The sequence below is a fragment of the Erinaceus europaeus genome, chromosome 4 (assembly GCF_950295315.1).
Source record: "Erinaceus europaeus chromosome 4, mEriEur2.1, whole genome shotgun sequence".
Lineage (NCBI taxonomy): Eukaryota > Metazoa > Chordata > Mammalia > Eulipotyphla > Erinaceidae > Erinaceus > Erinaceus europaeus.
Genome location: NC_080165.1, coordinates 25,452,105 through 25,466,368, shown reverse-complemented (window position 1 = coordinate 25,466,368; position 14,264 = coordinate 25,452,105). Strand labels below are relative to the sequence as shown.

At 51.7% G+C, this 14,264-nt stretch overlaps 1 protein-coding gene across 3 annotated transcripts; it reads left to right on the top strand.

The window, feature by feature from the left end:
• The first annotated feature begins 2,495 nt into the window (after positions 1 to 2,495).
• On the top strand, positions 2,496 to 13,862 carry CENPM (centromere protein M). 3 transcript variants are annotated; one of them, XR_009549421.1, is made up of 7 exons: positions 2,496 to 2,608; positions 2,839 to 2,918; positions 3,347 to 3,439; positions 4,844 to 4,923; positions 8,571 to 8,662; positions 12,627 to 12,776; positions 13,262 to 13,383. XR_009549421.1 is itself a non-coding variant. In XM_007523430.2 (6 exons), exons 1-6 carry the CDS (start codon positions 2,552 to 2,554, stop codon positions 13,400 to 13,402), a joined length of 543 nt encoding a protein of 180 aa, XP_007523492.1. In that variant the 5' UTR covers positions 2,496 to 2,551; the 3' UTR covers positions 13,403 to 13,862. The 3 variants fall into 3 exon arrangements, 2 of the variants coding, with proteins under 2 accessions (XP_007523492.1, XP_060045042.1); XM_007523430.2 differs by lacking the exon at positions 12,627 to 12,776 and having other exon boundaries at positions 13,262 to 13,862; XM_060189059.1 differs by lacking the exons at positions 12,627 to 12,776; positions 13,262 to 13,383 and having other exon boundaries at positions 8,518 to 8,647.
• The last annotated feature ends 402 nt before the right edge of the window (positions 13,863 to 14,264 follow it).

The following is a 14,264-nucleotide window of genomic DNA, read 5'->3' as shown; positions in this document are numbered from 1 at the left end:
GTAGGGCACATGCCTCACCCTGTTCAAGGCCCTGGTTTGAGTCCTGGCACAACAACATGGAGTGCCACAGCTCTAGGGGGAAATTCCCATGCTGTGGGTTCTCATCTGCTCTCTGTGTATCTCTGCCTCAATGACAAAGCAGCCCAGAAGTGGTGAAAATGCATATGTGCAAGGTCCTGGCTCTGCAGAAAGAGAGAGAGATGGAAAGAGGGGAAATCAGTGGTAGGAAGGTAACTCACTGGTAAAGTTGAATTCACTGCAGTGAGAAGGGTTTAGGTGAGACTATACACTTCTTATCTCCAGTGCCTCCCCACCCCAGGCCAGCCTGTGGGCTCAGAAGATCAATACTGTCTGATTCGTCTGTACTTTCAGGCTGGGGCACTGTATCTGCCCTACAAATTGGTAAAAGAGTCACTGCTGAGAATGAATGAGTGACCAGAGAGATTTTCAGGGGCCTGGATACACAGAGACCACAGAAGGTGTTTGCAGCAGATGCTGAATGAAACAGAAACTGCTGGTGGGTTTGGACCAGAGATGTGGCTGCTCTGACTTCTGCTGTAAGAAGATGTCTCTAGTGCTCTGTGGTCTTGGGTTCCAGAGTGGAGACCAGGAGCCAGTAATCTCTGTGAGGGAGCACAGTGGCTTGTCCTGGTTGTGATAGTGGTCAGTTTCTAGGGGGTTGTGTGTATGTGTGTGTATTTCCTCCACACCAGACTGCAGGCATTTGCCCTTCTCCCAACAAATCTCCCCCCCCTTTTTTTTCTACTCCAGAGAGAGGGAGAGACACCACAGCATTACTCCACCACTCTTGAAACTCCCCCTTTGTACCATTCATGATGTTGTGGCAAGGAAGTGGAGTAGGGTGTTAACACCAGGTCACTAAGTATGGTAAAGATTGCACATTACTGGTGAGGTAAAGGTTTGAAAGGAATCATAAATGTGGTAGATGAGTGTGAAAGAGTAAAAATAAACAAATTTGTCACTTAACACTTTCCTTCTTCCAAATGTGAAATGAAAGGCCTGTCCTGGGGATGGTGCTGGTACCTGACTCAGTTCAACATGTTACCATGCGGGGGAGGGAGTGCAGCTTCAGGAGCAGCAAAGCAGGGCTGCAAGTGTCTCTCCTCTCTCCCTCTCTCCCTATCCCTTCCCTCAATTTCTGTCTCTCCATACAATAAATAAAATTTTAAAAAAAGACCTGGGAAAATCTTATCATCATAAAAGGAAAAGAAGAGAGAAGAAGAGAAGAGAAAAGAGAAGGAAAGGGGGAGTCCGGTGGTAGCGCAGCGGGTTAAGCACAAAGCACAAGGACCGGCATAAGGATCCTGGTTCGATCTCCCGGCTCCCCACCTGCAAGGGAGTTGTTTCACAGGCGGTGAAGCAGGTCTGCAGGTGTCTACCTTTCTCTCCGCCTCTCTGTCTTCCCCACCTCTTTCCATTTCTCTCTGTCCTATCCAACTACAATGACATCAATAACAACAATAATAACTACAACAATAAAAAGGGCAACAAAAGGGAAAATAAATAAATATTAAATAAATAAATAAATAAATAAATAAAAGAGAGAAGGAATGGGGGTGGGCAGGCAGTAGCGCAGCGGATTAAGCGCAAGTGGCGAAATGCAAGGACCAGTGTAAGGATTCCGGTTGGAGCCCCTGTTCCCCACCTGCAGGGGGGTCGCTTCACAAGCAGTTCATGAAGCAGGTCTGCTGGTGTCTATCTTTCTCTCCCCCTCTCTGTCTTCCCCTCCTCTCTCAATTTCTCTCTGTCCTGTCCAACAACAACAGCAATGACAACAATAACAACAAGGGAAACAAAAGGGGGAAATAGCCTCCAGGAGCAGTGAATTCATAGTGCAGGCACGGAGCCCCAGTGATAACCCTAGTGACAGAAAACAAACAAACAAACAAACAAAACCCCTAAGATTATGTGGTGTTGGGTGTGAGTAGATGGCAGTAGATAGCATAATGGTTATGCAAAGAGACTCTCATGCTGCCTGAGGCTCCAAAGTCCCAAGTTCAGTTTCTGCACCACCATAAACCAGAGCTGAGCAGTGCTCTGTTAAAATAAATTAATAAATATTATATGGCCAGGTGGTGGTGCACCAGGTTGAAGGCATGTTACAATGCACAAAGACCTGGGTTCCAGTCCCCGTACCCATCTGCAATGGCAAAGCTTTGCGAGTGGTGAAGCAGGGCTGCAGGTATCTCTCTGTCTCTCTCCCTCTCTATCTTCCCCTTCCCTCTCGATTTCTGGCTATCTCTATCCAAAAATAAAGATAATTAAAAAGAGAGAGAGAGAGAAGGAAAGAGAAGAGAAGAGAGAAAGGTGGGAAGGGGACTGGAAGGGAGGGGACGCGAAGGGAGGGGACGGGAGGGGAGGGGAACAACCTGTCCTAAGCACAGACACCTTAAGCACCTGGGCCAGTGCAGGAGGAAGTCAGTAGCGGTTCCTTTAAGGAGGCCCCGCCCAGGGAGGGTCACGTGACCCCGGACGTGCTGGGGGCGGGCCTGCGAGCTGTTTGAAGGCGCGGCGCGCGGCGGGAGCAGCCATGTCGGTGCTGCGGCCTCTGGACCAGCTGCCCAGCCTGAACACGGCCGCTGTCTTGGTAGACTTGGCGGCGGCGCCCGCTTTCCATTCCGGCTGCCCCTCAGCGGCTCTCTCCTGAGCGCGGTCTCCGCGGGAGGCCGAGGCCCGCGGCCCGGGACCGGCGGGCGGGGAAGGCGGCGGGCGAGGGAGGCGGCGGGCGGGTGGCGGGGCGGGACGCCCACCTGGGACCCGCGGCCCTGCGCGGCGGCTGCGGGTAGCTGTCAATCACGCCCCCCCTCCCCCGAGCAGCTGGTGGGCGCGGAGGACGCTCTTCTGCAGCAGCTGGCCGAGTCCATGATCAAGGAGGACTGCCCCTCCGAGCTGAAGGTGTAAGTGGCGGAGAGACACGGGCAGGGGCTTGTCCACATATTCAGGTCGTTGTCCTAATACTTGAGGCGGCCTCGCCGACGCTGTGGGGTGGGGGGCTGAGCCCTTCACGGCCAAGAACGTGGCAACACCCGGCCTGGGGACTCCCATGATCTGCCTGTCTTGTCCTGAGCGCTTGGCGCCATGAGACACCTCCTCCTTCACCTGTTTCCAGTCGACCACGCCCCCCCCAGGTGGTTACTAAACAAAGCCCCTTGGGAGGGAGTCAGCCAGGAATGATCGGGATAGAGCCAGCTCTTGCCCCTAGCACCTGAGGTGCATGGCCACCACCACGCCCTGAACAGCCTCTTCCTCTGGGAAGGGCAGCCTGTGATCCGCCACTGTGATGTGGGGATGTCTATCCTTAGCCCCGTCATTACCTGTTTTTCAGCCACTTGGCCAACTCCCTCCCTCTGCCCTCCAGTGGGAATCGGCCCCGGATTGACCTGATTGTGTTTGTGATTAACCTTCACAGCAAGTACAGGTGAGCCGGAGGGTAGACCTGGCTTAGGGGCTTGCTGGGGGTGTGACCTCACTTGTAATGAGAAGAATTGTCTGAGACTAACAGGCTTCCTGGGGGTGGCATAGAGGATGGGGAGGGGCAGCTAGCAGCTAATATGTGGTATTTGACTGGCAAAGCCACGAGCAGTGTTGTCTGACACTTAGCTTATGCTCTCCAAGACCTAGCTTGTCCCCCTGGCAGTAGACACAGATATGTACAAAGCAGACCCTTGTCTGATAGCCCACTGAGAGGAGGCTAGACCTGTGAGTAGGCAGTTATACTTCCTGTAAAAGAAGGAATGCTGGAATGTGAGAGCCTCCACAAGACCTGATGCTCAGGACTTAGGTCAGAAAAATTTCTAGTGAAGGTTACTTCTGACAGGTGAGGAGTTAGCCAGCTGAAGACGGGAATGAGTAAAGTGTTCCAGGCGAAGGGTTAAAGTGTGGGAGGAGCTTAGTGTGTCCAGTGCCCAGACAAGTGTGGAACCGAAGCAGTGACAGTGGGGCCTGGCCTCCTTATGGGTCTGGCACCCCTAGGGGCAGGACTGCAGCCAGTCTGGGCCTTGCAGAAAGGGGGTTGACCTTCCCCCTCCTGCGGGTGTACAGGACCCAACTCAGAAAGCAAGGCAGACCCCTGGTCACGTGGTGGGGTTAAGGGAGGATGTCGCCAGAACATCTGGGAACTCAGGGCAGGGTGACACCAAGGATGCAGAGCATCAGGATTAGCTCCAGACTTGCTGGCTGGCCTACTGGAGCTCGTCAGCCACAGAGAAAGTGAACATTACTGTGACTGCTTGAGTCTTGACCCTGCAGGTCTCTTGGTCTTGATGAGACCAGCTCTGTCCACCAGCCTTTGCAGAGATCTTGTTCTGCAGCCAGACTTAGAGGCAGGGTCATCATTGCCGTTGGCCTCGGGTCTTACCTAGGCTGAAACCTCATCTTGAATCTTGACCAGGGTGACGTTTGTCCAGAAGATAGCAGTTTCCCCCCATCACATACTGGACATCAGTGTCTAAAAGCCTTGGCCCAGAGCATCAAAGTGCCCTTGTATAGAGGAGAAACATGTTTTCCTTTATGAGAAAGAGAGACAGAGGCAGACACCAGAGCACTGCTTAGCTCTGGCGTCTGATTGTGCTGAGACTTGAACCTGGGGCCTCTGGTAGAACAGTCATGTATATGGAAGAGTAGTGCTATATTTTCTCTTATGTTGAATTAACCTTTGGTTCACGAAAAGAGAAAACATTCCTCTCGGGCTTTTTCTTGTCATCCTCATTTTATCCTCTGTCCCTCTGAGATTGGGGGGGGAGGGGCCTATGGGGAGGAGCTCTGCTTTCTCTGTTTTAAGGTTTTATCAAGTGTGTTTTCTTACCCTGGCCTGACTACTCAGCCTACAGAATGTGGAGAAGTCCCTGCACCATGTGGATGCCACCTTCTTCTTGGGGAAGGTGGTCTTCCTCACTACTGGTGGTAAGTGTATACCCCACTGCACCCCACCCCACGAGCTATGACTGGGCCTTCCAGTAAACGACTTGCTAAGGCAGCCTGAGGGGTGGGAAGAACAGGATACAGAACCTAACTTGTTGGGCATTTCTAAAAGTGCTTCTGAGATGGACTAGGTGGTGGCACACCCAGCAGAGTGCACACATTACCATGCTCAAGCCTCCGCTCTTCACCTGCAGGGGAAGCTTCATAAGCAGTGAAGTGGTGCTCCAGGTCTCTTTCTCTCTTCCCCCATCTTCCCTTTCTCTCTCAGTTTCTCTCTCTGCATGTGAGGGTGATCTGGCTGCAACTCCTGACACCCCACTGACCGTCAGGGTTGGCTTGACTGGCTAGGCGGGTGTCCCGTTCCTCCCTCACTGCTCCGTGCGCGTCACTCCTGAAGCTGTGCGCTCTGTTGAAGAGGCCAGCCTTCTCCAAATAGAGGTGGACTGTTCTTCGGTGGAGGGTATAGGAGTAGCTGCACTTCCCTACTAGAACCTCCAAACGCTCTCAGTTGCTGTCTTTCCTATCAGATGAAGGGAGGTGGGGGGGAAGGCCACTGGGAGTGTCTTACAGATGCCAAGCTCCAATGATAACCCTGATGACAATATAAATAATAATGATGATGAAAAATAAAAGCAGGGAGTCGGGCAGTGGCGCAGTGGGTTAAGCGCACGTGGTGCAAAGCGCAGGGACCGTCGTAAGGATCCCGGTTCGAGCCCCCGGCTCCCCACCTGCAGGGGAGTCGCTTCACGGGCGGTGAAGCAGGTCTGCAGGTGTCTATCTTTCTCTCCCCTCTCTCTCTGCCTTCCCCTCCTCTCTCCATTTCTCTCTGTCCTATCCAACAACAAAGCAACGTCAACAATGGCAATAATAACCGCAACGAGGCTGCAACAACTAGGGCAACAAAAAGGGGGGAAAATGGCCTCCAGGAGCGGTGGATTCATGGTGCAGGCACCGAGCCCAGCAATAACCCTGGAGGAAAAAAAAAAAAAAAGAAAAAGAAAAGCACAGCTGAGATCACTCACCTGGTGGAATATGCATCCTGCCATGTGTGAGGCCCTGGGTTTGAGCCCTAGCACCGCGTGGGAGCACCATGAGTGGGGGAGCAATGCTGTGTGTCTCTCCTTCTCTTCATTTCTCTAAAATGAGAAGGAAGAAAAACATCTGCCCATGAAGGCAGCACATGCTCTGGGACCTAAGTTCATTCCCTGGCACCACAGAAAATAAATCAATTAGATTTAAAGAAGCAAATATAAGCAGCCCCTCCTGACATGAGTAGCGGTCCTCGACGACTTTCAGCATCAAATCCAGACTCATGTAAAGGCACAAAGTATTCTGCAGTTTGGATTCTGCCTTCCTCTCTTTTATTATTATTATTATTTTTTAATTCTTTATTGGGGAATTAATGTTTTACCTTCGACAGCTTTTTATTATTTTTTTTCCCTCCAGGGTTATCACTGGGCTCAGTGCCTGCAGTACAAATCCACTGCTCCTAGAGGCCATTTTCCCATTTTGTTGCCCTTGTTGTTGCCTGAACTTGATCCCATGCAGGACAGGTCCAGTGCTCTACCCACTCTGCCACCTCCTGGGCCACCCTGTTTCCCATATATTTTTTTTTAGAAGTTTGTTTTTTTTTTTAATTTTATTTATCCCCTTTTGTTGCCCTTGTTGTTTTATTGTTGTAGTTATTGTTGTTGTTCTTGATGTCGTCGTTGTTGAATAGGACAGAGAGAAATGGAGAGAGGAGGGGAAGACAGAAAAGGGGGAGAGAAAGATAGACACCTGCAGACCTGCCTCACCGCTTGTGAAGCGACTCCCCTGCAGGTGGGGAGCCAGGGGCTCGAACCGGGATCCTTATGCTGGTCCTTGCACTTTGCGCCACCAGCGCTTAACCCGCTGCGCTACTGCCCGACTGCCTGTTTCCCATATTTTTAGCTACCGGAGCCTGGGTAGGTCACTTACCCTAGTTTCTATCTTATCAATATGACAGAGAAATTGAGAGAGGAGGGGTAGATGGAGATGGATAGGTAGATGCCTGCAGACCTACTTCACTGCTCGTGAAAGGAGCAGTATGTGCACTTTACCAGGTGTGCCACCAACCCCCCCCATTATCTTTTTTTTTATATAAAAAAGGAAACACTGAGAAAACCATAGGATAAGAGGGCACAACTCCACACAGTTTTCACCACCAGAACTCCGTATCCCATTCCCTCCTCCAATAGCTTTCCTATCCTTTAACCCTGTGGGAGTATGGACCCAGGGTCATTATGGGATGCAGAAGGTGGAGGGTCTGGCTTCTGTAATTGCTTCCCCGCTGAATATGGGCATTGACAGGTTGATCCATACTCCCAGTCTGTCTCTCTCTTTCCCTGGTGGGGCGGGGCTCTGGCGAAGCGGGGCTCCAGGACATATTGGTGGGGTTGTCTATCCAGGGAAGTCTGGTTGGCACCATGCTAGCATCTGGAACCTGGTGGCTGAAAAAGAGAGTTAATATATAAAGCCAAACAAATTGTTGACTAATCATGAACCCAAAGGCTGGAATAGTGCAGATGAAGAGTTGGGGAAAGTCTCCATTTTGTAGATAGCTAGTAGGCATATTTTATCCTTATTTTATAGATGAGGAGACTCCTGTTTTTATAGAGCACTTATAAAATATCTCCAACCTGAATTTATTATATATTTTTCTTTTTTTAATATTTATTCCCTTGTTTTATTGTTGTTGTTATTGATGGCGTCGTTGTTGGGTAGGACAGAGAGAAATGGAGAGAGGAGGGGAAGACAGGGAGAGAAAGAGAGACACCTGCAGACCTGTTTCACCACTTGTGAAGCATCTCCTCTGCAGGTGGGGAGCTGGGAACCAGAATCCTTATGCCAGACCTTGTGCTTCGCGCCACATGCACTTAACCCGCTGCGCTACTGCCCGACTCTCTTTATTATATTTTATGATGTTGTGCTCAAATATGTCATACTACGAACAATGTCTCCAGCTCAGTTTTTTTCTTTTTTTCTTTTTTGCCTGAGTTATTGCTGGCACTCAGTACCAGCACTAAAAATGCACTGCTCCTGGAGACTATTTTTTCCTTTTGTTGCCCTTGTTGTTTGTCATTGTTGTTGTTACTGCTGTCGTTGTTGTTGGATAGGACAGAGAAAAATCAAGAAAGGAGGGGGAGACTGCAAACCTGCTTCACCGCTTGTGAAGCGACCCCCCCCCCCCAGAGGTGGGGAGCCAGGGGCTCAAACCAGGATCCTTATGCTGATCCTTACACTTGGCGCCATGTGTGCTTAACCCACTGCACTACCGCCTGGCCCCCTTTTCTTTTATTCTTTTATTTGATGGGGAGAGGCACACAGCATCACTCTACCATCCTTGGGCTTCCCTGGTGCTATCTTTGGTATTCGTGTGTGACACTGGGGCTTGAACCCAGAGCATGTGCACAGTAATGCATAGACTTTAGTAGGTGAGCTATTTCCTGGCCCCCAACCTGATTTTCTGTCTTGAAAAAAAGGTGAAAAGAGTGTCACCTGCTGACTAGTAAGAAACCAGAGGCCCAGGGGTAGGGTGTGTCTTTCCTTGCCCAGGGCTTGCTGGGTAGCAGAGTTGATGGTCTGGAGCACTCAACATTTCTTGGCAGCTGGACGGGAGCACCACTGCAGCGTTCACCTCAGCACTGTGGAGAGGCTGGCCCGCACCTACCGGAGCCCCCTGCTGTTCTGCGACCTGGAGGTGAGGGCGCTGGGATGGTGGGCAGGGCCTGGGCTCCCAAGTGAGCCAGTGACTGCTCCTCTGTGCACAGGCACATCCTGGGGGAGGGTGCCACCCTAAACTTCCACAGGGCAAGGTGGGGCAACATGTATGTTAAGCTGAGTGCTTCTTACTTGCCGGGTGCTCACTTGGTTCTTTTGCTTTTGTATTCTCTCTCCTCACAACTAAGTCACGTGTATGTGTTTGGGGGTCCATGTTGCTACTTCATTCTCCCACTGGGGTATAAGTGCCGTGAGGCCAGGAGCCTTGTCTGTCTCATTAACCACCTACTTTGTGTCCCCCAACTCATAACAGCACCCCTTTAACTCCTGGGTGGCAGACTTTGTCCAGTTTCAAGGTGGGGGTTGGATGGGTAATTGGCTGTTGGTGCTTCTCGCATGGGGACCCTTGTGTGAGCCAGCATTATAGTTCCATGCTGCTGCGAGGCTCCTGGCTTCAGCCTTTGGGTAGAATAAATCTTCATGACTTTATGATATGAGCCCTTGACAGGAGTAAAACTGCTCACTCTTGGAAACACATTGAGGGGCCCTAGGGCCTGGGCTGCCCCACCTGTGCAACACGCTTGATCAGTTGAACTACTTTGAAGGTCATTTTGAAGAGTTGTCTCCAATCCCCTGCACCACCATAAGCCAGAGCTGAGCAGTGCTCTGGTGAAAGGAACAAAAAAAAAGAGTTGTCTCATCTCTATTGTGAGTGTTGTACTTGCCCCCAAAGGCGAAGAGAACTGAGTCAGCACTCAGCTCCACCATCACCGAGTCCAGGGATTCCCATCCTAGGGTCTGTGGATAAGTCGGGGGTGGGGGGCAAGAGATAGCTCACTTGTTACCGTGCACCAGGACCCAGCTTCAAGTCCTCAGCACCATGCAAAGAATGTGGAGCAGTGCTGTGGTATTTCTCCTTCTCGGTTACCCTGTATTTATAAAAAGGAAGCTTTTGCAAAGCCCTGGCCTAGACAGTTGTTTTGACCTCACAGACCAGGCCCAGAGGCCAGGGGTGCCCCTGAAGTGCCCACCCCCCATATCTGAGGAGCTGGAGCCCCAGTGAGAAGGCTGGTGTTGTCAGTCACATGTTGAAACACTCACAAAGCCTCTGACTGGCTTCCCAGCCCCTCCTCACACATCCTTCTTTTCCTGGTCTCTGAAAGGGGATGTGACCTCACAGTCTTGACTCCACAGAGCTGATGAGTGTGGCCAGTTCACCTTGTGCTGGGTGTGTAGTTCCTTGCATGGCCATGAGGTGGTGGGGCATACCAGGTCCTGGGTGTCTCCTAGCCAGAGAACTACGTTCCAGAAGGCTGGTGGCTCACTGTCTTCCCCGCCAGCTGCAGGCCTCCCCAAAGCAGACCTGGCACTGCCTCAGGTGAAGCATCACTCTCACACCTGCTGTGTTTTCCTTTGTGCTCTTCCCGTAATCGACTCTTAACTTCCCCTCTTCTGAGACCTTTACAGACAGGGATTCTTGCCACCATTCTGTAGCTGACGGAACACACAGTGGCATGGGGTTCCCCCAGCGGAGTTCTTTCTTGGCTCTTATAGGCTCTTGCTGGTCTTATAGAACCTATGTTTCTTTTTTACTTTATTTTATTTTTATATCTTTTGGGGGGGATTAATGTTTAACAGTCGATAGTAAATACAATAGTTTGTACATGCATGACATTTCTCATTTTCCATGCAACAGTACAACCCCCACTAGGTCCTCTGCCATCCTGTTCCAGGACCCTCACCCCCACCCCAGAGTCTTTTACTTTGGTGCAGTACACCAACTCCAGTCCGAGTTCTGCTTAGTGTTTTCTATTCTGATCTTGTTTTTCAACTTCTGCCTGTGATGAGATCATCCTATATTCATCCTTCTGTTTCTGACTTAATTTCATTTAACATGATTTCTTCAAGCTCCATCCAAGATGAGCTGAAAACGGTGAAATCACAACTTTTACTCTGAAAATGTCTAGTAGTTCTAGCTTATCTATCTCTTCATTTAGCTCCCTCGTTTCTTTATTGGTTTTCTGCCTGGATGATCTGTCAAGTTGAGAGAGTGGGGTGTTGAAGTCCCCTGCTATTACTGTGTTGCTGTTCATATATTGCTGTAGCTCTTTCAGTAGATGTTTGATGTATTTAGATGACCCATGTTTATTTTCTAACGAGAGAGAGGAGAGCGAGAGAACCAGAACATCACTCCAGTACATGCAATGCCTGGGATTGAATTTGGACCTCATACTTATGAGTCCAGCACTCTCTGCCTCTTAGACAGCATGGGGTAGTATTTAAACTGAGTGAGCACTGCTCAGCTCTGGCATATGGTGGTGTGGGGAAATTGAACCTGGGATCGTGAAGCCTTGGGCATGAGAGTCTTTTTGCAAACCCATTATGCCATCTCCTCTGCCCCCCAAAAAAGAGTCTTTGGAGAGCTGACAGCAAGAGAAGGAACTGGAGAGATGCCCACAGGCAGGAGATACAGTAAGGGCACAGGCTCTGTGCAGGGATTCTTGCCTCATGGGCAGGGTCCTGCAGGGAGGCCTCAGCTGGAGAGAGCCAGCAGAGGGAAGAGCCTGGGAGGTGAGGCGTGAGGCTCAGGGGCCAAAGGAGAGGCTGGGCTTTTACCAGAGCAAAGCCAGATCTGCTGTAGAGGAAGGAACTGGCTGGTGTTGAAAGGGGTCCCTCCAGCACCTGGGGAAATAGTTCAACCAGTAGAGCCCAAGATTCATCTCTGAGCCTCCTGGTTTGCTCCCCAGTGCCTCATGTGCCAAAGACTTCTCTCTCTCATGAAGTTCCTTCTCAGGTGGTAGATACACGTATATAATAGTTTAAGAGCTTCCTGTGGCTTTGGGGGAAATCACATACTAAAGGGGGGGGGGCAGTGTCAAAAATAAGGAGCCAGGGACTGGGGAGATAGCACAGCAGACCTTCATGCCTGAGGCTCAAGAGTTCCCAGCATCAGTCCCCAGCATCAACAGAAACCAGAGCTAAACAGCGCTCCAGTTCCAAAAAAGTGAGGGAGACGGGTTCAGGAATGCCTCCTAGAAGAGAACAGAGTGGCCTGGGCCCGTTGGTGTCTGCGCAGAGGGCCGTGTGGTGGTCTGTGGTTCTGGGTGTTTCCAAGGTGGAGCCAGCAGAACTGATGGCTGGGTGTGAGTGTGAGGCAGAGCAGCTGCTGAACTGGGCACCTGCAGAAGGAGTGGGGCTGGGGGACAAGCAGGGACTTAAGCTTTGGACGTGCTCAGTCGGGGTAGCTATTACTGTCTCGGAAACGCAGCAGGCAGCTGCACGTGCGCCCAGCACCCCAGGAAGCTGAGATGGAATTCGAGCGTCATTGGCAATTAGGCAGCTTAGAAGCCGTGGACTAGATAAGATCAGCTGCGGGTGCTGTGGGGAGGAGAGAGCTGTGGGCCAAGCTGCAGCGCCAGATTGGGTGTGCTGGACCAGGAGGAGGAAGCACTGGGGGCTGGGGCGGCCTGGAGTCCCTGGATGGGAGGTGGTGCAGTGGCGAGGTATTGATTGGTATTGATACTACCAAGCATGACGGCCCAGATTCAGTCCCCAGCATGGCGTGTACCAAGTGGTGTACACCCAGTTGGGCGCACTTGTTACAGTGTACAGGCCGGGTTTGAGGGCCTCTCCCTACTCCCCACCTGCAAAGCAGACACTTCTTGAGCGATGTAACAGCTCTGCAGATGTCTCTGCCTCCTCCATCCCTCTCAATTTCTCTCTGTCCTGTCCTACCAAATAAAACAGAAAAAGGAAAATGTGAAGACTCCTCAGGTTGAGGAGCGCGGCTCTCTCATCAGTCTAGGGCGGTGGCGCAGTGAGCAGGATGCTGAATTTGGAAGCACCAGGTCCCCAGTTTGATCCCTGGCATCCAACATGCCAGAGTCATTTTATGACTCTCTTCCTCTCTGTCTTGTGTTAAAAAAAAAAATTATAATAAATAGGCTGAAAGAAAAGAAAGACACATCCAGGAGGGAGGAGGGAGCAGCTGCATCTGATTCTGTGGGAGAAACGGGGAGAGAAGGGTCCACACCAGGAGCACTGAGGTCACTGTGACACTGGCGGAGTGAGAGCACAAGGAGCTGACGCCCCAGGTCTGTGGTTTGGGTGACTGACCGCGTGTGTCAGATGGTGTCCCCACCCTCACCCCCACCTTAGGAGCAGAAGCAGGAGGAGATGTGCTGTCTGCTGGCCAGGAGAGGTCATTGCCACACTCACTCTTGTTCTTGCAAGAGCGTCTCTGCTCTCTCTGAGCACCTCCCTGCAGCACTGGCTGATGGCAAGCAGTTCAAAAGCCCTGCTAAAGGAAGCCCTGTGGGTGGCACTGTCTGTCCAGCGCTGCGCTCTGCCCTGGGAGTGTCTCTGGGGCATATGCCCCCAAGCACTGATTTGGACCCAGCTCTGCAGTCTCTGTGACCGGACAGTTTACCTGCCCTCCTGGACTTGGGCCCCTGACTCTGGCATCTCTGGGTGGTGGTGATGGCCGGCAGCTTTTTTGGTGGGGGTGCACTGGGACATGGGCTAGAAGGCCACCACTGCTCTAAGAGGCCCCCCTCAGCCCCACCCTCTCTCTCTGCAGAAAGAGGCCTTCCGAGCCGCCATGGTGCAGCGCCTGGTCCGCCTGCTGCTGGTCTGTGCCGGCCACGTGCCCGGCGTCTCGGCCCTGAACCTGCTGTCCCTGCTGTGCAGCTCTGACAGCCCCACCCCGGAGGACCTGTGATGGCCAGGCTGCAGTGGGGTCGGGAGTCAGTGGCATTTCAGGCCCCTGCAGTCCCCCCTCCCCCCGTGCTCACTCCTTATTCATCTGACTCCTTACAGCTTCACTTAAGAGATCATCTGAACCAAGATTCTGTGGCTAAAAACAGTTTGCAAATCACTGGTCTTGTTCACCACATTGATTCTGAGGATGAGGAAACTGACTCAGAACCATTATGGTGGGAGGGGGAGCTTGGACTCTGACTAAGCCCAGTCCCACTGCAGCCCAGCCCCGCTGGCCTTGTAGAACCTCCCACAGCCTAGGTTTTCCCCAGTGAAACTGCAAATGTTCCTCCTGGACTTTCCACCTTGTCCAGACTGAATGAAATGGTGGGATTGGGATACCTGGGGTGATGCTCCCCTTTTGTGTGTTCTGTGTGTCTCATAATAAATCTTGTTAGTGCTGGCTTGGTGCCAGGCAGGCACTCAGGGAGTGATGACACTGAAATCACAGGTGTTCAGACCAAACACTGGTGCAGGGGCCGGGGATGAGCACATGCTTCCCATGAGGCCATGGCTCAGTCCAGAAGAGAGAGAGGCTGGTCAAGTCCAAGAGTGACACTGTGCATCCATGCCTTTGATAAGGGAGAGAAGGGGCTGAAGAAGTGTAGGGGTGGGGGGTGCTGGTAGCCGGGAAATAGCTTCCTCGGTTGAGTACACACTTTACCATGCACGAGAACCTGAGTTCAAGCTCCCACCACCACACTGGTGTATCGTGCAAAGGGGAAGTTTTTGGCTGTGGAGACAGCATAATGGGTATGCAAAACACTTTTATGCCTAAGGCTCTGAGTCTCCGTGTTCAATTCCCAGCAGTCACAGCCAAAGCT